The 22,484-nt window shown below is 46.3% G+C and overlaps 1 protein-coding gene across 6 annotated transcripts in view; it reads left to right on the top strand.

Annotated features, from left to right (window-relative positions):
* Positions 1–22,484, top strand: part of ATXN7L1 (ataxin 7 like 1) — a 232,518-nt gene that overhangs the window by 54,595 nt on the left and 155,439 nt on the right. For all 6 annotated transcript variants that reach the window (XM_045826986.1, XM_045826984.1, XM_045826983.1 and 3 more), the window contains exon 3: positions 15,450–15,554. In XM_045826986.1, the coding sequence (XP_045682942.1) occupies positions 15,450–15,554 (105 nt within the window). The remainder of the gene's footprint in view (positions 1–15,449; positions 15,555–22,484) is intronic.

Here is a 22,484-nt window from a genome sequence, read left to right as displayed (position 1 = left end):
TCAGCCCTGGGCACCTAACACATGGAATAAGTGTTCGTAGAAATGTCAGATTGGCCAGCAAGTGGTTTCATGGTGCTGCCTCTGAAATCCTACCCCTTGTTTGTTAGTGAGAATGAGAGGCTGATTTGCTCTGGGATGGGAGGGGAGAGTGGGGGCATTTCCATTCATCTCCCAAGAGAGCTCTTCTCTTCTCTGTGAACCTAAATACTCTGATTCTTATCTTGGTACAGGGTGGGTTGTGGCTGCTCTTCCTCTTCCTGTTCCCGAAGACCTGGACATCAGAGGTTTGCAGGGTACTGATACCTTAACATGGGCGACACCCATCCTTCACCTTGTAAGGCCCCCTTAAGGGTAAACTGGTAGCCACTTAGCTGGGTCTGAGGGGACAGTATCATAGTCCCATCTCTGTTGGCTGGAGAGGCAAATTGTACATGAGTCTCACCCCTGTTTTTTCCTTTCCCCATCCCAGTTCACAACTGGGAGAAAGTATATAAAGTAATAGACATTTTTGTGGAAAGGGATATTTGGGGGTCTAGCCCAGCACAGGTTGAACAGCTGCATCAAAGTCACCTGGGAAGCTTTGTTCCAGAATTTTTGAGGACTCACTCCCAGAATGTCCAATTCAATCAGTTTGGCTGGGACCCAGGAATCTGTCCTTTAAAAGCTCCTGGGAGATATGGACCCTCAGTAGGGTATAGAAAACTGCAGATCTGGTCCCATTGCCTCATTTTGCCAGTGAGGGCAGGGGTGCTCTGGGGCCCAGAGGGATCTCATATCCAGACAAGTTCCTGACAGAGGCCAGAAGCTTCACAATTACTGCTAAAGGTCTGTCTTCTCACAACAACCAGGGCTAGAGCTATCCCCTCTACAGCCCCCACCTGTGGATGGGATCTGTGTCTTGGTCGGGGGCGGGGGCTTGCTGTGAGGCACTGGCTCAAGGGGCCCAGCAGTCCACGGTTTCAGGGAAGCTAAGGAGGAGCCAGAAAAGAGAAAAAGGGGAGCTTTCAGGCCATTCCTTAAAAAGCCCTGTGGTATAGATGCAGGTATGCTCTGTGCCTTCACCCACAGCCTCTCCAGCTGCCCATGGCACCTCTGTAACCTGCCGTTGTTGGCAGGTGGAGAGTACGACATGTGACCTGCACTGGGGTTCTGTAAAGGGTCCAAGTTGCAGTTGGCTGGATGGTGACCCAAAGAGGTAGATTTGACATAGAGGTAGAAAATAACATTATGAGAAGGTCTAAGTTTACCCATACAGACAGCCCCAGGGCCTGAGGACACTGAGGACATTTGTCTTCTGATCTGAGCATGTGTCCCTTCTAGGCAGATGAGGCTGACCAAAGCCACCTGGCCCTGCCCCCAGCAGTTTACACTTGGAAGCCTCAAATCGCAGTTGCAGACTTCATGGAGATGGGCTGTACATCTGGATCAAAACAGCATTTTAACCAGAAAAACAAAAATATGTGAACTCTGGGCAGCCTTAGATGGGAAAAGCTATGCCGGGTGCTGGAGGGAGCCCCTTGCTGCTGGGAACAAGGGCCCAGAGCCACAGTCCCTCGGGGAAACATCTTCCCAAAACTGCTAGTCCCGAGGCTGCACACAGCATTTTGCTAAGGAGGTTAGGGGAAGAGGGTGGGGGTGGAGCAAGACTGCAGGTACCAAGAGTAAAGGCCAAGCGGTTGGGCTGCTGCTAGTAGTATTCCAGGAAGGTGGAACCTTCTTTTTCTGGTGAGAGACAGTTTGATGGCACTCTGAAAAAGTTTCCCCGGGCAGGCAGACCTTAAGTAAATAAAGCACAAAAATAGATTCTTCAAACCGTGTCCTTCCAGAGCATAGTAGGATTCACTGAGAAATTGGATTGAATCCTCCCTGGCTCACCTGACTGCTGAGTGGAGGAATTCAAAGGAAAAGGGTGTGTTTCCCTAGCGATCTGCTGAACAGGGCTGGCTGCAGGGATTATGGCTCTTAGTGGGTTACCTTTTGAAAGGCAGCTGGGGTATCTGAACAGCAGACTGGGGACTGGGGACTGGGGCTGAAGCTCACCTGGGCCACCGCTGCACCTGAACCCTGCTCCCAGGATGAAGAGATTTATTGTAGAACCTCAGCCTCTCTGCACTTGTCAATTAGTTTCCGACAGGTATGAAGGCCATGGGGCAGCCCTCAGGAGAACAGAGCTGTTTTTCCACTGGTGATGAGGATTGACCTGGAAGCACCCATACTCCATTTTTCTTGGGTATCAAGACTTCAGTTTGCCAGATGGCCAGCCCAGTGCTGGGGTTTAGGGAATGACCACAGAGCACAAAGGAGGTTTTCTCCTGAGCCAAGCCATAAGGACTAAAATACCAGAATACCACTAACATATTTTAGGTAGATTTTCAGAAACCAGGCTTTAAATGGCCCCAAACCATCCAAAGGTCTAAGTATAGTGCTTTGGACTGTATTCCACAGAGTTGGGCTCCAAACTTTATTATGGATGAGAACCAGTGGTGTACTGGTATACTGGCTCTCTGCACAAATTTAAAAGCCCTAATTTGTAGCATTTGCTGATTTCCAAGATATAAATACTCCCATCATGGTGAGTTTCAAACAACCAACATGGAGTTGCTAAATGTGGAGCTGGGAAGAAAGGCACACAGTTGGCTCTGATGAGTGAGCGGTTCCCGTTGGCTCCAGCTCACTGCTGAACTGTGTTTCTAGCCCACAGATCCAGAGAGTTTATAAGTGGAGGTACCTGAGAGGGGCACACCAAATCACATACTGGGGGTACCGTGGTGACACCCCTACTTGTACAGAACATTCCCCCTGGGCTAACAGAATCTTTTAACCAACAAGAGGTCCCATTATCTCCAGACTAACACAGGGATGTACCAGTGGGTGTCGAGTGACCAGGTGTCTCCATGTTAATAGTTTCCTTGATCGGACAATTTTAGGAGTTCTCACATCCCTTGGGGAGCTTGTTAAAAATGTGTCCTCCTGAACTCCACCCTCAGAGAATCTCATTTCACAGATCTAGGATAAGCTCCAGCATCTACACTTGGCTACCAAATTACAGGTAGAATTCAGTTTGAGAAGCCCTCATCCACTGCTCACTGAGCCCTGTGGTAAACTGAAAGTTCACGGTCTGGTGGCTTTTAACAATGATTTGTTTCTCAGCACTCACTGTTTTGCTCCAGTGAAATAGGGTTGTTGTCCTTTTTTTTTAAGTCCCTCCATGCAAAATCTGATTCTAAATCCTAATAATAGCTAACATTTATTGAGAGCTTCCAGACATCATATTTGTTACCCTCAACCTCATCCTGACAGCTTCCCTATTATTACCATCCCCATTTTGCAGATGAGGAGACTGAAGCCCCAAGATTTTCCCGAGGAGGTGGTTCCAGGGCTTAAATTTAGGCAGTCTGACTCCAGAAGCTTCATTAAAAAGCCTCTGTAAAAGGGTTCAGTTGAGACTCTTTGTATTTTGCCTTGGCCAGTTCAGGTTAAAGTTTAGTTCAACCCCATGGACACTTAATGAGGTGCCTATGAGATGCTAGGTTACCTCATTTAATGCTTGCAGCAACCTTTGGGGAAGTACGACCACTGTCTTCTAGCAGAGGAAACTTAGCTTTAGAAAGGGTCTGTGGCTTGCCCATTGTTGCACAGCCAGCTCCAGGTGGAGTGGAAATTTGTTGCTAATCCCAGTAACCCTCATTTAAGTCTCCTGGGTGGTTCTTAGTCCAAAATAAGGCAGCTTTGGTGCATTGGCACTCTTTTAAGCATTTGAGCATGTTTCTGGCCATCTTAATTTTTGACTGTTAAATGTCTGAGTCCATATGTGAACCACTGGTGTACAAATGAGGAAGGCAGGCAGATCCACCACTAACGGTAAATACCAGGTGGAGTGGGCAAAGTGTGGCAGTACACACAGAGGGCTGTGCAAATGCAGAGAAAGGGTTAACTGTCTCTGCCAGACTCGGAGACAGACCCCTGGAGGAGGTGGCACTAAAGCTGGCCTGGAAGAATGTGTAGGACTTCAGTGATGGTGGAGGGAGGGGAAGGAAGGGGGAGCAGTGGGGGTGGACGTGGTGGTGGAAGGTGCCCAGGGGTATGGCCAGATCCCAGAGCCCCTGAACTTCTCTGAGTCTCCCTTTTCTCCTCGGGCACAGAACTAGCTTCATGCTTGATTTGTGATTGAAGGCACTGTGATTTTTCTCCTCCAGCTGATCGATCCTATTTTCCATTACCTTAAAACAGCTTTCTGTAATCCTCTCATGGTGCATTTTTTCTTCCTGGGCTTCTGAGCTCAGAAAGCTGCTGGCTTTAAGCACCAGCCCACCCGAGTAGTTACCAGGTGTGTGTGACTGCTTTGAGAAGCCTGGATGTGATAAGATGCTCAATCATTTCTTTTTTGTTCTCTTAGAACAAAGGTACATTTCTGTTTTTCATGAGCATTGGTGCAATGACAGGTCTGGGAGTGGCTCTGTCCTCCCTGTAAGCAGCCCTTTCCTCAGAGAATGCCTGGGACATCTGTCAACCACTTCCTGCAGTCTGGCTGTCCCAATGGCTCGAGTGCTTTGGACACTGATTCCCGGGGACGTTAAGCAGTTCTTGCCGCTGCCTTCTGGCTGTGCCAAGTGGACACATCTTGTAGCAGAGCCACATGGCCCATTTACCTCTGAGCTGTGGCAGCATCATTTGGGTGATCGTTGTAATCTCTAAGGGCACTTACAGGGACTCTACTGCCTGAACAAACACCCTCTGGGGAAAAAAATGGCACAGTCTCTGTCAGTTACAGGTAAACCACAGCCAGAGCCAGCTTTGCTTTGTGCTACAAGCCTCTGGCAATGCCACAGGATCCAGGGATCACTTGCCTTAGGCCTTCTGAATAGGAGGAATCAACTTACCACTGCTGTGGGACCAGGCATTGGGACCACCTGTTGTTCTGGCCACAGCGTGACAGATTCTGTGCATGCACCTCTAATTCATCCATGAATCTGCAGGCAGAGCATTGATGGAGCCCACAGCTGAGCAGGGGTTGGCGTGTCTGAAATGATGGGGTTGCTCTCAGTGTCGGCATTTTCTGTGGTCTCTACTGCATGTTCTGGATGGCATTAGTAGCAGTGACTTGCTAGTTGAGGCCTGCCATGAGGCTGTCTCACGAAGACCTCTGCCTGTACCTTTTAAAATGTCACATTTCCTATGCTCATGAGGTACCTTGAAGGACTTCTTCATGGACTTAGATTATTTCAGTGTGGCCTGGCAGCAACCTGTTATCTAAGAAATCTCAGCAGTAGATGCTGCCTGGCCCCCTCAGTCCTTTTCTAAATTCAAATCTCTAAATGGTGCTGGAAGGCCTAAGGGGAAGTGCTCCTCTCACTGTGAAAGCCTTCAATACACACAGTTTGACTCCCACAGACCGCTGGCTACCCCAGCCCTACCCCATGCCTTTGCCTGGGGCTCTGCGTCTTGTTTTCTTCCATATGGAATGAAAGCCTTTTGGCCCATGAATCTCAAGAAGCAAGACGGTGGACATCATGTTCTTCAGTAAGCCTCAGAGCCACTGTTTTTTAAGTCTAAAGTCTGTGTCATGGAGAAGGTTGAATTCAGCTGCCTCCAAGAACTTCAATTCAGATGTCTGCTTAGCTCCTACCACGTGAACAGAATCGTGCTGGCGTGGGGAAGATGAAGCCGTGCAGGAGGCTTGGTCCTTGCTCTCATGTTGTTTATGATTAGCCCTTGAACACCAACTGATATTTTTTGCTGTTGTCTAGGTTTCTTCTTTTTCTTTTCTTCTCTTTTTAAATTTATATTTAATTTTGTAAAGCCTTATCACCCTTGTCACCAAAAAGTGTAGCAGTTGGTGTAGCAATACAACAGGTTGGGACTGAGTTAAGTTCACCTCAGAATGACAGTGCTCAAAAAATGTAGTGCTTCCTCTGCTAGGCAGAGAGATGAGGGAGGGAGGGAAAAAGATATAAAGATGTTAGGTGATAGGTAGGTAGGTAGATGATTGATAGATGAGATAGAGATGGATAAATACAACAGATATATATGATTGACAGATGATATAGATAGATAGATGATACAGAGGAAATAGAGATAGATATAATAAACATATAAGATAGATCAAGAGAGATGTTTAATGGCTGGAGATAAGAGAGACAGATGAAATAGATGTAACTATAGATGATAGATGAGATAAAGGTAGATATGAAAGATAGAATATATCGACAGATGATTGATAGTGATGATAGAGATAGAAGATAGTTGAAATATAATTGATAGATATAGATAGATGATAAGTGAGGTGGATATGATTGATAGATGAGATAGAAAGAGATGATGGAGACAGATAATAAGTGAGATATAGATATAATGATTAGATAGGTAGATAAGGGTGAGAGGTAGATAATAGCTGAGATGATAGATATGATAGGATATATAGGATAGGTAGATCAAAATAGATGATTGATAGAGATGATAGAGATAGATGATAGATAAGATAGATATGATAGATACCTATAAATAGGGAGATGTAGATGAGGTAGAAGTGATAGATGAGATATGGTAGCTGAGACATAAATAGATGATGATAGATGAAATATAGATAGATGGCCTTCACTAACTCCTCTTAAGAATAAACCACTCAGACTTCGTGCTGTTTATAACATGGATGTGGTATCCTTCCCTTCCTCCCCTCTTGCTCATTCTTCTCCTGACACCCTGCCTGTTAGACCACTTGACATAACTGAAGAGCCAGAAAGGAACTAAGGGATCAGTTAGCTCTAGCCCATCCTCCAGACTGAGTCAGATTGCCACAGCAGGAAAGGGGACTATCCTACATGAAAAGACACCAGAGGTCCCACTGACTCCCCTTGACCCATTTCAACCATTCTCAGTATCATTGCTCCGTTCAGTCTGAAAATTCTCTTTGATCATAACATTTCTTACAGAGAAGAGCATCATATGTGGGTCATCACCTCCTCAACCCACTGCCCTATTCCCTGAAATACGGTGCCTGTCTCCACCTCACAAAGATCTCTCTGAGTGGGGCTAGAAAAGGAAAGAGCATCACAGATGGACCCAAGAGATGACCCAGGATGGGAGGTGGCCCCAGAATCAATTGGGAGCTGGCCTCGCACAGATAGTGAGGCTCATAGTGGGAAAAGCCTGTTCCAAAGAAACAAAGCAAGGCCTACTGAAGAAGTGTTGAGAAAAAGTGCACGTGGAGGCCTAGTGATATTGTGAAAACAAATATTATCTAAACCATAGTCCTCAAGTTCAGGGTAATGTGGGCATAAACATTTAACTGAACATTTGAACATTGAAGTGACCCGGGTGGAAGACCCTGTGAGGCAAGGGAGTCTGGTGATGACTCTGGTGATTTAGAGTGCTCTCTACTTACCAACCCTTCAAGTGCCACTAGGCAGGAAGCCCAAAGAAGGGACTAGCATTTCCCCCACTAGGTTGATGTCTTTCTTCTCTGAGTCATAGTGAACTGCACAAGTCCTTGGTTGAAAATGCTGTCCCTATTCGTGTCCTCTACACAGAAATTTCCCCTGGTGTCCTAGGGCACTGGGGCCAATGTGGTGAGCAGGTAATGGGCTGTCTTGTCCATGCAGCTGATATCTGAGCCCAAACAACCCTTGCTGTAAAAATAACTTCACTAGGATACCTTATCAGGACTCAGATACCTGCCAAAGTTGTTACTTATTTCTCATCTGTCCAGAGGGCCAGAAGTGGGGGTGTCAGGCCAGAAGCCACCAGCTGACCTGGCTGGCGTGATGGACAAGGATGTGTATGACTGGCTGCCCTGCAGCTGCTTGAGAGAGAGAATCAGTTATAAATTTACATCCCTAGGAACAGTTTTAGGGATAAATTGTTGGCATTGTTGCCTAAGCCAGGCATAGCAAAGGGGAACCCTTTGCAAAATGATTCTCTTGGCTGCCAGGGATATCGCTGCACAGCCAGCCAGTCAGATCCTCCGCCAGGCTGGACTCCGACCGCTGAGTGTGCCCTGGGCTGAGCACAGGACACAGCTAAACCCAGGAGGGAGGGCGAAGTCTAGATCTTCCAGGCTCTGCAGTACTCACTGTCTTGATGTTCAAAACACCCTGCAGCCTCAGGGTGAGGAAGCAGGAAATGGGACCAGAAGGAACACCCAGAAAACACCTCTAAGCCCACCCTACACACTGGCTCCGAGAGGCCATTGAGGGGCATGGGGTGTGGGGTGGCTGCGTGTGCCAAAGGAGAAAGGAGACAACCTTCATGAGCTTAGCATGGTGAGAGCAGGGATTAACCACTTCTTCACTAAGGTGGCCCATCTGGAGCATGCCTCCTCAGATTCACATAGCCCTTTTCTCAGAGAATGAATAGACACAATTATTGACCTTGTAATCTTATATAATTATATATGGATGCAATTTTTAAAATCATTTATATCTTCCCCCTGTGAGAGAAGGGAAAATTAAGGAGCTTCAAAAGTAAGTCAATTTGAGAACTTCATTTATTAGGCAGCTACCATGTGCCAGACTGGCTGGCTGTGAAGATACGAAATCATGATTCCTGTGACTCCTGTCTTCAGGAAGATCCCAGTCTGGTGGGAAAGGGGGAAACTAATCACCTTGCCACAGCATTAGGAAAGCTATGGTCATGTGTGGGGCGAGGTGGGGGGTGCGGGAAGTTCTGCCTCTCCTCTGGGCCAGTCAGAGAAGGCCTCCAGAGGAGTGGAGGAAACAGGAAGAAAGCCATACATAATAATCCATTGTATTTTTTCCATCCTTACTGTGTACCATCCTCTTTACAGAAGTCATTTAATTCCCAATGAGGAAACACAAGCTTAGAGTGGATTGATTATGGCGCCAAACAGCAGAGTTAGGATTTCAACTCACGGCTGCCCGACTCCAGGGCCCAGCTCTCGGGCCCTGCTTTTTACAAGGCCTACAACTCATAGTTTTTGCTGTAAACTCTGGGCTACAACCACCTCCTGGGATCATCTGTCTTCCCTCCTTGGGCTGCATGATGAGAGTTCTGTTAGGTCTAGTGGAGGCCAGAGGAAAGGTTGGTGAGAGGGGCTGACCTGTGGCACAGGCCTGAGAGAGCACCCCTCACCCCCTGCCTCAGGAAACTGTGAATGTGGTCTGTACAGGCCCTTCTGAGGAAAGAGGGATGGTGCACTCTCGTGTGGCCATGTGGGTTGGTTGGGGTTTGTGGGTTGGTTGGGTTGGGATCAGGAGGGATTGGTTCATGCAGCATAATGGGGAGCTTCCACCTGCCACCAGGCCCACTCCTGGCTCCAGCCTTGCAGCTGGTGACTTCCAGCCCAGCCACAGCAAGAGGAGGCAGGGGCCCTTTTTAGTCCCAGGTTTGTAGGAGAAGAAAGGCTCAGCACTGCTGCCCATGCCCACAGCTTGCCTGCCTTCATTGATGGTGCTGGAGTGCTCACGCGCTGCCTGCTTTTCCAGTCCTCGTGTTTCAGTTTCTGTTTATGAAGCCCTCACAGTCAGGCCCTGGGCATTCAAAGGTCTGGAAAATGGAAAGTAGCCACTTTTCTTTCTTTTTCTCTCTTTTTTTTTTTCAGTTTCCTAGAGAGGAGTTGAACATTCTGTCAGATCTGATGTCACTGCTTTGAAGACCCCAGGTTGATTTGTTCTATGAATTGAAGATTTGGGGTTGGGGAACAAGTAGAATCACCCTGTCAGGGCAAAGGAGAAATGTTTTTTGTATATCCCCTCAAGCTTTCCATTTGACATAAGTGATTAAAATGCAGCCAGAAATTCCACTAGCAGAGAAAAGACAAATTAATAAAAACTGTGTAATGAGCATATTAAGATTAATGAGGGAAGGGAGGACTTAAGACCAGCCTCTCCAGCGTGAGAGGCACTCCTTGGGATGTGCCACACGTCGTCTCTGTAGGTGTTGTGCTGTGTCCAGATTCGAATCTGCTCGGAGGCAGTCGTGTATGTCCTTGAAACACTGTGACTGTTCTTCCCAGTAATTTCCCACGCCTGAGTTTATGTAAGTGGAAGCCCACAAATCAAAACTGCTGCCAGTGGCCAGCTCATCTTTTTGATAGTTTTCCAAGGAAGTCCAGTAACACCCGGCTCCCTGGCTGTCGCCACAGGGCTGTCACATCCTCAGCGTCTACCAAGGTCTGTGCCAGTTACCCCCCCCCCACCCCCACCACCATGGGCAGAGGCTCACATTTGCCTTCCTGGAAAGGGCCTGGAGTGTTGAAATTACATAAATATAATCTCGATTTTTTTATTTCTATATTTTGTAGAGTCAGTTAAAAAAGGAAGCATAATTTTAAAATTAAATGAAATTGTTGCTATAACAGGGTATTACTACCTTGACATTTTTATAATTCCTATAGCAACTGAGGTGGTTTCACAACTCTGGGAAAGACTTTTAGGGAAAGCAAGCCATTTTCCAGGGCTTTCCTTTTTTCAAGTAACTAAAACCCAAAGTTGTATGTTTTGCTCTCTTTCCCCACAGCAAGCACAGGTCCCACCGGCTGCTGATTCGCTGCTCCACTGCCGCCATAGCAGGCCCGCAGCCGGCAGCTGCTCTGTGCAGCCTGTGCCTGACTTGGCATTCTCACTTGCAAAAGGAAGGAATCAATCCCCACTCACTCTTAAGTTTTTCATCTTTTGAGCTCTCACCAGTTGTGGCTTCATAATGTCAGTCTCAAGCTTTGGAAGGTGTCCAGAGGCGAATTCAAAAGTGCACAGCATCTTGTTTGATCCTAAACCCACAAAACCAGCTGTCTTCCCATCTTAGAATCAAGTCCTATACAAATAGTGAATTGGGAAAGCTGCCTTTTCCTTCACTTCAGCCACTTTCAAAAAGTGAATCCTGGATACAGACTAAAGTTTATACATACACATGGCTTTGCCCAAAGTGTACCCCTCAGAAAGCTGTTTATCTTGAATAAAATGCTATTCCTATTCTGTCCATTTCTTTTCAGTACTGACTTACAAAATTGTTACCCAGCTACACAGGAGATCAGAGTTATTTTAGTTTCATAGAAACTATTCTGTTGTCCTAAGCGTTGTCTCTCCTTCCATCCCAGCTGAGCTCTGTCGCCTCCCTCCCTCCCCTGCGTTCTGGGAGAGGAGAGAGGAGGGGTGTGGGGGAGTGTGGGGGACGCTGGGAGAGCCGATGAAGGCCTGCGGGAACCTCGATGCTGTGTGGAAGTAGGCCGAGGCTGCCAGACAAAGTTGATAACTTGAGGGAGCGTTGGTTTCAGAATCAGTGCCCTGGAATCTCATCCTACTTTACAAATTGGTGCTGTGGATTTCAAGCAAATTACTTTTGTTTTCTTGCCTGGAAAGTGGAGATGATGGTAACTTCATAGGTTAATCATGAGGATTAACTAAGGTAACGTTACCACATAACAAAATCTAGAAGGATGTATATTCCTGTGTCAACAGTGGTTATCTCTAGGTGGTGTCGTTACAGGTGGTTTCACTTTCTCTGTTTTTGCCATCTTTGTTCAGTAGTGCGCTGGTAAATGTTTAACAAACAGCTCTCTAAAAGAAAAGACCTGCTTTGTATTGTTTGCCCATTTCCATGGTATAAATACTCCCAGATGGATGATTCAAGCTACCACCATGATTATCGCTGAATGAGTTGGGAAGAGACACTCACAGTTGGCTTTCTTAAGCTGGTATAAGCCCATCTCAACAAACCACTGTTTTCATTTGTCACTGTGCACTGAATGTTTTATTTGGGTGGTTAGCTGAGATAAAGAGAGAGAATTAATTAATAGACTACCTAGCATTGTGCTGGGCATACTAGTTTTCACTTCTTCCTATCTTTTCTCCTCATCCCTGAGCAAACGGCACACTGACCGTGATCGCCTACCCACCTGAAGCGGTGGTCTTCTGCCATTCTTGTTCCCCACCTGCCTGGCTCTCAGAACCAGGCAGCCTATAGAGGAGGTTGAAAGGCCTCTCCACTGAGGAATAATCATGTAGGCAAGCAGGTTCCCTTGCTTTCCACGGAAGATATGCTCTGAGCAGACATGTGCAAAATTGAAACTGCCCTAGAGGAAATCAAGAAAAGTCCCAGTGGAGTGAAGGGCCTGGAAAGGAACACACCCTTAGGTGACCAATCTCTGGCTGGCCTACCCTTTACCCTCAACTCCTGGTATAAGAGGTGTATGAGGCCACAGGGGTGGAGGCTCTGCAGATTTCTGAAAGAATACAGAAACAGTGGGACATCAAGTGGACTTCTGAGAGGCCTCCAAGGTCATCTGGCATGTATAGCAAAGGTACAGACACACTCCCCATACCCTGTAGTGTCTGGTCTCAGCTTCCAGCCCTCAGCACAGCTTCTGGCACAGAGTAGGTGCTCAAGAAACTATTGTTAATGCTTGTTTTTTTTTAATTAATGAATTTCTTTTATTCCTTTAGAGCTTGATCTATTGCAGAAAGGGTATAAGGCAGCTCAGTAAATGTTCATTGAATAAATAAGTGTCTTAGCCCTTGCCAGTTCCTGATTTCACATGTTCCTGGATATGAAATTTGACTAAATCTAAACGAGATGCAAGGTGTTAATATAAGGTTGCCAGGGATTTTTTATTATTTCTTTCCTGGCTTTTTTGTATTTTCAAATGTACGTTTAAAGAACATGGATCACTTTTATTATTTTAAAAAATGTATGTTATAAAAATAACCTGTAAATAAAAAGTAAAACAGGAGGGTAACAGCAGTTAAGAAGCGAGAGGCATCCTCTCCATGCTGTGAGGCTCTGAACCGAGGGCCCCTGACACGCTGGGTGGGCCGAGCAGGGGCCTCATCACGCTTCAGGACTCTTGTCACAGCTCATTCTCTCTCAGCCTCTGTTTCCACAGCCCTCCCCACCCATCAGGCACTGACTAATAACACTCCCCTTCAGGAAGGAGTCTTAGTCAGAAGTGGAAATAGAGGCAAGTCCTAGAGGGGGAAATAACAGGCCTTGCCCAGGGCCACAGACCAATTAGAAATTCAGTGCACCCTAGTGCCCAGCCCTGCCCCATCATGCACCGTGGGGGCAAGCCACATCCTTACGCACCTGAAACCCGAGGAGGACCCTGCAGTGGGAGCTAGTCTCACCCTTCTAGTAACACATCTCCCAGGCCGTGGTGGTCTCCGCTCCTTGCATATGACAAATGTCCCTGTAAGAAGCACAGCTGGCTGCACTGAGTAGAGAACACAGAGCTGTGCATGCCTCCGTTAAAGCATCTGCTTGGTTATAAATGAGCTGTCCCCATTATCATGAGGAACTCAGCCCTTCCCTGTGGCCTAGCACTGCAACTGAGGGAGCCATTGTGTTTGGTGGGTTTTGTTAAGATACCAGTTGTGTCTAGAAAAGGAGGGCTCAGGGAGTTCGGGAGAAAGTTGTTCAGGGGGGGTTGTGTCAGAAAGCATTTTCATGCATACACTGTCTTAATTCCTCTGTCAGCTCTGTCCATGGTTATGAGCACCTTGCTCTCAGAGCTGAAATGTCTCTACAGCCACTGGGCTAAGAAGTGATAGGCCCAGCTGCCTCCAGGGCTCTGCCTCCACCCAGTGGTACATAAGGAGATGTGACCACCTATTTCTTCAGAACTGCTCGAGCGCACGCGCGCTCTCTCTCTCTCTCTCTGACTTTTGTTCACATGCCATACCATTCATCCATTTAAAGTATATTATTCAGTGGTTCATAGTATATTCACAATATTGTGTAACCATCACTTCTATCAATCTTAGGACATTTTATCACCCCCAAAAGAAACCCTATGCCTTTTAGCAGTCACTCTTTAATTTCCCCAGGCCCCCCAAGTCCCCCAGCCACAGGCAAACACTAATCTAGTTTTTGTCTCCATAGCTTTGTCTATTCTGGACATTTCATATAAATGGAACCATTCAATATGTGGCGGTTTGTGTCTGGCCTCTTTCACTTAGCATAATGTTTTCAGGATTTGCCCACATTGCCCTGAATGGTGTGGCTCAGTGAATTGAGTGCTGGCACCAGTTCAGTTCCCAGTCAGGGCACATGCCAGAGTTGCAGGCCAGGTCCCTAGGTGGGGGCAAGCAAGAGGCAACTGATCAATATGTCTCTCACACATCAATGTTTCTTTGCCCCTTTTTCTCCCTCCCTCCCCTACTCTTTAAAAATAAGAAAATAAAATCTAAACCCTCTACAAAAAAATTTTTTTAAAGATTCACCCATGTTGTAGCAGGTATTAGTAATTCATTCCTTTTCATGGCCGAATAGCATTCCATTTTCTGGTGATACCAAATTTTATTTACCCTTTCACCAGTTGGTGAATATTTGGGTTGTTTTCACTTTTTTGGCTGTTATGAATAATGCTGCTATTAATTGCCAGGTACAAGTTTTTGTATGGACATACAAATTCATGCCTCTTAGGCCGCATAACTAATCTTAACAATATATGTCTGATCCTATCATTCCTTAGTTTAAAAACCTTCACTTTGTTCCCATTGTTCTTAAAACCAGGTTCAAAACTGCTTAACTTGATCTACAAGGCTTATGTCTTTTGGGGTCTCCCCTCATTCTTTCCCAGCCAAGAGGTTCCTCTGACATAGACTTCCCTCCTTGGCAGACCTGGGGCTTTCCTCTTCTTCCCCTGGCCGTTTGTCTATCTAACCCCTATTCATCCTGACATCTCAGTTGACATAGCCACTCCTCTGGGGAGTCTCTCCAGCACCTCAGATGAGGTCCACATACTGTTGTGGGGTCCTGCACATCTCCTTAGCATGCACCACGATTACAACCAAATGATGACTTGTGTGATTATCTATTTAATGTTCTCTTCTTACTGTAAGCACCAAGAGAGCAGGGTCCTCGTTCTTGTTCATTACTTATCCCCAGTACCTAGTGTGGTACCCAGCACACTTAGACACTTGGTAAACATTAGTCAGATAAATAATGCATAACAGTGGCAGCAATCAAGTCTCTTGTTTTGAGGATTCCTTTTGCCTGAAGATCTCCCTCACATGATGGAGAAACACAGGCAACTGCTGAGGCGAGGATGACTCCTCTTTCTCTCCCCAGAGCCTTTCTCTCCCCAGAGCCCCTCACCCACTCACTCACTTGAGAGACCTCTGCTTAAGTCAGAATGGGTTTGGAGGAGGCCCCCTTTAATGATAACTTGTGCCTCATTGGCTAACACATGATCTCTCAGGACAGGCTACTTCCCCATAGCATGCAACTCAGAGCAGCCCCAGCACCACCGACTAAACCAGCCGCAACAGCAGCCATCCATTTCCAAGAGTGAAATGAGGAGGTATTCTCTGAGGCAGTTGCTGCTCTGAGAGTTGGGGAGCTGCATTATGACTAACCACGTTCCCTTTAGTGAAGATTATTGCCTTTCTGCATGTCTCGTTTGAAAAACTGTCCTTGAGGAAACTCTAAGAGGAAACTATACACCTTCTGAGACTTAATTGCTTTTTAAAAAACACCTGTTTTCATTTCCCCCACAGATATGCATTTATTTGGCCATTATCCAGCACATGACGACTTCTATCTCGTAGTGTGCAGTGCCTGTAATCAGGTCGTCAAGCCACAGGTTTTCCAGTCGCACTGCGGTAAGTGGACTCTCCTGCAGCCGCTCGCGGAGTATCGCCGCCCCTTTGGCTCCCAGACGAGGTCTGGCCCTGTGTCTGTCTTAGCCCAAGGCTGTGGGCTAATTCTTCCTGGGGCTCTGCCTCTGCTCTCAGGGCAACTGTTTTAGGATCTGTAGTCCTCCTGCTGAAATGCTCAGTCCTATCAGAACAAATAAGACCTGCAACTTCTTTAGACAGATGGGACTAGATAGAAACCATTCGCCCAGCCTTTCAGTGGCCTCTGCAGGTGACAAAGGGGAGGGAAGAGCTGTGTCTTAAGGAGTCACTCCTACAGCCTGACATTTTGTTCCCCTGAATGAGAGGGCCAGACAGAGTCTCCAGGATCTACACAAAGAAGGGATGGAAGTCCAGGGTAGGCCTCTATGGGGGTCATGGGGGTGCTGCCCTGAGGAAATGCCTTGTATGTAAAACCTCGGGTTCAGCCTCTCCATTACCAAGAATCCTCCTAGCTAAAAAGAATTCAGATGTTTGGGAAGTTGCTTTCCTTCTGTATTTTTATGTCCTTGGTGTAATAGATTCCCTTAGCTGGCCAACAGCAAACCCTGGACTCCCCTTCAATGTAGGTGCCGTGAACGTACCACAGATAAAGCCCACATTGGCCATTCTCCTCAGGAACACATAAATAGCTGTTTACCTGAGATAGGAAGTTTCTTAACCTCTCTGGGTGGGCGTTTTCTTATCTCTAAAGGAGGCATTGGACCTGATGATTTCCAAAGCTCCAATATGCTGAGTTCCAGAACAGTATGTCCCAGTCTTTTTATTTAAGCCACACTCCCTTTTGGTGAACATAAAATCCAAGTGCCCTCCTTTAGTGTTAAATTTCAAAGCACATTAAATATTGTACCTTAAAATAAATCAAAGCAATTATAATGTTGAATACACTTTTGCAAACTACATGCTATCCCTTTCTCACACTCAGAAGTTCTCATTTCTCTACCCCTTCAGCTATTGCTATTCTATAACATAGGTATAAAATAAAGGGCATTGAGCTTATGTAAGCTGTCCAGTAAATGTATTTGGGACTATAGAATGCAGTTGACCTTTGAACAACACATGATTGAACTATGCAGGTCTACTTGTAAGTAAGTTTTTTCAATAACTGTACAGTTGGTCCTCCATATCCATGGGTTTCAAATCCACAGGTTCAACCAACTACAGACTGAAAACAGTACATATTTTCAGTCAGTGGCTAGAAATCCACAGATGCAAAGGGCCAACTGTATGCATTGTTGAACACCATTTTATGTAAAGGATGCAAGGATCTGAGGATTTTGGTATCTGTGGGGGGTCCTGGAACTAACCCCCATGGATTCCAGGGGATGGCAATAGTTTTTGTATATCCTAATATCATTTATGAATACATGGCCCTGTGGTTGATATATACACACATATCTGTGTATATACTATGGGTATATTTTGTGTTTATAATATGCAGAAAGAGAATCCAAGCTTTAGGGGCACTTTCCAACCCATTCTGAACTGCATAGGCAGAGAGAGGGCCCTAAAAGTGTTCTACAGAGAACCCTGTTTAGAGGCCAAGTCTGCTGACCCTCCTGCAGCCAGCTTAGTGACCTTGGGCTACTTACTTAATGTCTCAAGGCTTTGGTTTTCTCTTCTCTTCCATAAGGAATGACTTCTGTGGGCATTTCTAGTGCTAACATTGTTGTGTCTGGCAGAGTGAGCATGAGAGAAACAAGTCGTGTGCTCAGCACGAGCTGACCTTCTTGCTCAGTGCTGTGTAGCAAATGACCTTCCCTTCTGCCGGGAAGAGAGAAAAGATCAAACCTCTCAGAAGGGACACTGTCAGAGATTCAGTGGTGGTGCTACCAGCTAAGGTGACAGGCAGGATCAAGAGCAGAGCAGAGCAGGGAAGAGAAGATCCCACACAGCTAGTTGGTTGGTGAATGACCCTGGAAGCTCTGTGGCCACTTGCTTTTGTGTGTCTATGAAAATGCAGATCACCCTAAATGGAATCATCATGCATTCATTCACAGGGATGTGCTGCTGTTCTGGGCACTGGGATATAGCAGCAAACAAGGCAGACAAAAATCCTGTAAGCCATTAAAATCTTCCCTGGAAACTTAATTCAGTGACAGAGTCTTTGACAGAAGAAACCTGAAAGAGACCCAGGACCCCACTGTGCCCTGCAGAGTTCTATCCAAGGTGAGGCCCCATCTAGTCAGTGAAGGAGGCCTCTAGGCACAGCAGTGTCCATCCCGTGGCCCAGGGTGGCTATGAATGCGGCAAAACGCAGAATCATAAATTTACTTAGAACCTTTTTATTGCTCATCAACTTTCGTTAGTGTTTGTCTATTTAATGTGTGGCCCAAGACAACTTCTCTTCCAGTGTAGCCCAGAGATGCCAAAAGATTGGACACCCCTGCCTAGGGAGTGGCTTGGCTGACGCCTGTGCCTTCCTCTCTCCTAGGCCTTTTGACACAAGAGCTAAGTTGAGCTTAGGGGGAGAACCAAGTGTTTTGTGGCATCTGCTTTGAGCAGTGGCAGCAAATTAGCTTGGGGGTCTGGGCTTCCGACCTTATCATCCAAAGCCCAGTCTCCATTGAGCTTCTTGCTGAACCAGACGGCAAGCAGCAATGAGGACACCTTGTCGTTCAGGTGTGTGTCTCGTTGATTTACAGCCCGTGTTTACCAAGGCCAGGAGAGTTCAAGGCAGAGCTCAGAGCCATAGCAACGCTTTGGGGGCAGTGAGGATGTTTTAGTTACACTAAAAATTTCTCCTGTAGATTCATGATAGTTCTTTCTTTGCTGTTTCAGTCTCACTAGTTTCAACAAGCAAATAAGAATGTCATTGTTCTAAGTGCCAGGCACTGTGCTAAGTGCTCTCCATATCTCTGAGCACATACTCTTTTCAACAACCCTAAGAGGTAAGACCAATATGATCCCATTTTGAACTTGAGGAAGCTAAGCTTTAGGAATGCCTTATCCGGGGTCTCAAAGCTAGGCAGGTGCAGAGCCTGATTTTGAACACTAGCAGCACTCTCTCCAGAGTCAGGGCAGTGCGTGCTTCACCCTCTTGCTAGTCATTGTCCCTCACTGCCTGTCTGCAGAGACCACATGCTGTCCCTGCCCTGCCCGAACTCTGAGGCCTGAGGCATTCACCTGCCAGGTAGCACTTCATACATAGTACAGGGCTTCAAACTCATTTTTGTTAGCTGCAGAGCTCTTGTTAAATAGAATCTTATGTGGAACCCCAATCTGTAAGTATATATACAGAGCAGACCCATTGGGGTTGAACTTGGCATGGGTGCTTGAGCCACTCCTGACCTGACTTACCCCTGACCTGCCTGTCCTCCTCCTGCCCTCCCCACCTGCCAGGCCCTCATAGAACAGCGTTTGAGGTTTGTTGTAGTGGAGAGAATGTGGGCTTTAGAGCAGATAAAGCAACTCACATGACTCCTCATTAACCTGTGTAGGCAGGTTGCCTCTTGTCTCTCCATCTTGTCTACAAAATGAGTCTTCTGCCTGCCTCATGAGGCAAAATGACAGATGTAAGGCACCTTCTTACAAATACACACAGAGCACGGACTCATTTCCTCCTCTCTTCTCCCCATGGCGTCTTTCTCTCCTTTGCCCCATAGAACTCTGTTCTCCTGTGCCACTTCCCACCCCCTGCCACACACTTCAGTTACCTGTGGACTGTCTCAGACATCTATCAGCGTCTAGGAACCTCTCAGGACCAGGGATGGGCCTTTTCAACTCTGCATTCCCAGCACCCAGAATCATCACAAAGCAGAGCTGCAGTGCAATAGGAGGGACACTGTCCAGGGACCAGCACACCTGGGGCCAAATCCCAGCTCAGCCTCTGCTTAGCCCTAGAACCTAGACTTGTCATCTTGTTAGACGGCAGGGGACTGGACTGTGTGCTCATTCTCAGCACCTGTGATTCAGCTCCTGGGTTTTGAGGGCCGTGGCATATACAGAGAGATGGGGGCACGGCAGCATTCAAGATCTTGGTCTCCTACTTGTTTAAGTTTTAAAAGTGTGTTCGTATGCATGTGTTTAGGCATCTGATTCTGGGGGCTTTGGAGGTCAGAGGTAATGTGAAAAAGCCATAGTAGAAAAATCATGAATTTCAGAGTCAAACAGACCCAGGTTAGACTCTCCACTAAATTTACTAGCTGTGTGACCTTGGGCTAATTATATGACCTTTAAGAGCCTCATTTTACTCTGCTATGAAGGTGATTGTCCTTGCCTTACAGAGTTATAAGAGAAACGGAGATAAAGTAGTTTCTTGGCACATGGTAAGGAAATAAAGACAGGGTAGCTATTATTGTCTATAAAGTGTGGCTATTTTTTATTAAGTTGAATGTTTCTTATGAAAAATGGGAAAACCAAGTTAGTCAAGTGCTTCCTGTCTTCATTTCTTGCCCCATCTCAGGGCATGTGCACGGTGAGGTTAGCCGGCTGACTGTGGCCTGTGATTCATCTTCTGCTTCCCACACTCTTGGAGGGGAGAATTGTCGGCCTGAAGGCAATCACGTTGCCAAGAGTCCCAAGGAGCTGGCTCTCTAAATATGTTCATGTTCACATTAGGACCCAGCATCAGCTCCCAGGATTTCTCTGGGGTCCCTACCAAGGTCCAGCCGGCCTTGGCCACCTTGTTTTAGCTAGGGGTCATGTGAAGCCGCCTCCCGGGACTGGCTACATTCCTCCTGCTCCTGACTTGTGCCCCAGGCTGGTGTCCCAGGCATAAAAAGTTCGGGAGACCCTCTGCTCGACTTGGGGTGGAAGCCCTCTGGGAGCCACCGTCTGTGCCTCACCCCCTGTGTTGGCTCCTTGGGTCTGTTTCCTAAATCTGTATAGGGGCCCTTTAGGTGCTCTGTAAACCCCTTCCCAGGAGACCTAGGACTTTAAGGGATTGAGTTATTTCTCAAGTCCCTTAGGTGAGTGGATGAAGCTGTTTAGGGATGGCTGAAAAAGGGGGAAAACAAACAAAAAGCCTTCCCTTGGCAGTCCTGATCCCACTTGGCAGGCAGCCCAGTCCCAGGTGGTGGCCCATGCACTGGCAGGGTGTGAGAGCCTTGTGGCTAGGAACAGCTGCTCTGGGGTCAGTCTGCTAGATTCCAGTTCCAGCTCTACCACTTATTAGCTCTGTGACCTTCGGCAGGTCTCTTTGCCTCTCTGTACTTCGGTTTTCTTATTCTTAAAATGGGGATAGTAGTTTGCCTCATAAGGTTATTACAATGATTAAAGGAACCATAAATGGAAGGTACTTCGCACAGTTGTGAAACAAAGTTTGCTTTAAAAAATAGTTATGTTATCGTTAACCAAGTTAAGTGTTGCAGAGACTTTTAATGAATCCTTGTCCAAAAGGTCTTCACTTGTGATTGCTGCAGAATGGGAAGGTGCCATGTGTGACTCTCCCTCCTGTGTGAGTGCTGTGGTGGGTCCCAACCTTGGCCCAGAAGGTGTTGCTGCCATTTCTTCCAAAAAGAATCCTCTGTGTGTGGTGTGTTCACGTGCCTGTGTGTGTGCTCACATGTGTGTCGGGGTCCAGTTGTGTGCACAGGCTCAACACAAGGAGGTACAAGGTACCTGCAATAAAAAATACTTCATTATTTTTAGTAGTAACATATTTTTAATCAACTTGGAATATTATAATTAAAGAAAGCCCTGGCTGGTGTGGCTCAGTGGATTGAGTGTCGGACTGTGAAGTGAAAGGTCACCAGTTCAATTCCCAGTCAGGGCGCATGCCTGGGTAGCGGGCCAGGTCCCCAATTGGCAGCATGCAAGAGGCAACCGATGATGTACCTCTCACACACATCTGTGTTTCTCTCGCTTTCTTTTTCCCTCCCTTCTCTCTCTAAAATGAAAAAATACAATTTTAAAAAATAATCAGTGAACCTAAGTTGTAATTTTGTAATTGGGTTTAACATTTATGAAGTTGTATGATTTGCCTAAATGAAAGGAATGTGATTTTTTCTGTTTTTATCTGCTAATATAGTTACATAATGAACTTAATTTACAGTGGGATTTCTCAATAGCAGCACTCTTAGCATTTGGGGCTGGATAATTCTCTGTTATGGGGCCATCCTGTGCACTGTAGAACAATGAACAACTTCCCTGGCTTCTATCTACCAGAAGCCAATAGTAGCCCCCAGCCTAGTCATGACAACCAAAACTGTCTCCAGGACTTGCTAGTGTCACCTAGGGAGCAAAGTCACCCCCCATTAAAAACCACTGCCGTAAAATATAACACCCCCATTTGTTATACCATATTCTGTGCTTTTCTATATTTAAAGTTTTCTCCCAGTTAAAATGTGAGTATGTGCACATGTACACTAAGCTCAGAAATAACTTCTCTGGAATCACGTGGCAACATGTAGAAAGTTTACTATTTCAGCTTCCACAGAGCTGGTGATCATCAGGATAATTTCCTCCTCACAATCACATGCAAAGCCTGAAACAAGGTATCTTCCAGAAGCCCATAAATTGTGTCCTTCCTACCTCAAAATCAAAAAAGAAAAAAAGCAAAAGAGACAGTACATCTATACACACAGATCCTTCAGAATTTTTCAGCCACATTTGGCGCTTGCCCTCTAAGCAGAGACACATACAGCCCCACATCCCATCCATCAGACAGAGATAATCCTTGGATGTCACTGCTAGTTAAAAAGAAATGTATTAGAACCCAAGAACCTAGATGTCATTCAATAGATGAGAGGATTAATTTTTCCCCTCTTTTCAGAGAGGGCTTTTTATTCCCTTTTCTGATTATATTTTTGAATGCCCTTCAAGTAGCTGTTTTGCATGTTGATGGTGATGCAGTAGAATTTAATGAACTGTGAGCTAAAGCAGAGAGGCTGAGCTGCAAAATAAATGAGTGACAGCGACTTACTCTTGGAAGCTGGCACCTCCATTCCTTCCATG

The sequence above is a fragment of the Phyllostomus hastatus genome, unplaced genomic scaffold (genome assembly GCF_019186645.2).
Source record: "Phyllostomus hastatus isolate PE091 unplaced genomic scaffold, TTU_PhHast_1.1 phas_scaffold_78, whole genome shotgun sequence".
Classification (NCBI taxonomy): domain Eukaryota; kingdom Metazoa; phylum Chordata; class Mammalia; order Chiroptera; family Phyllostomidae; genus Phyllostomus; species Phyllostomus hastatus.
Note: the sequence above shows the minus strand (reverse complement) of the source record. Positions and strands in the feature narration are given on the sequence as shown.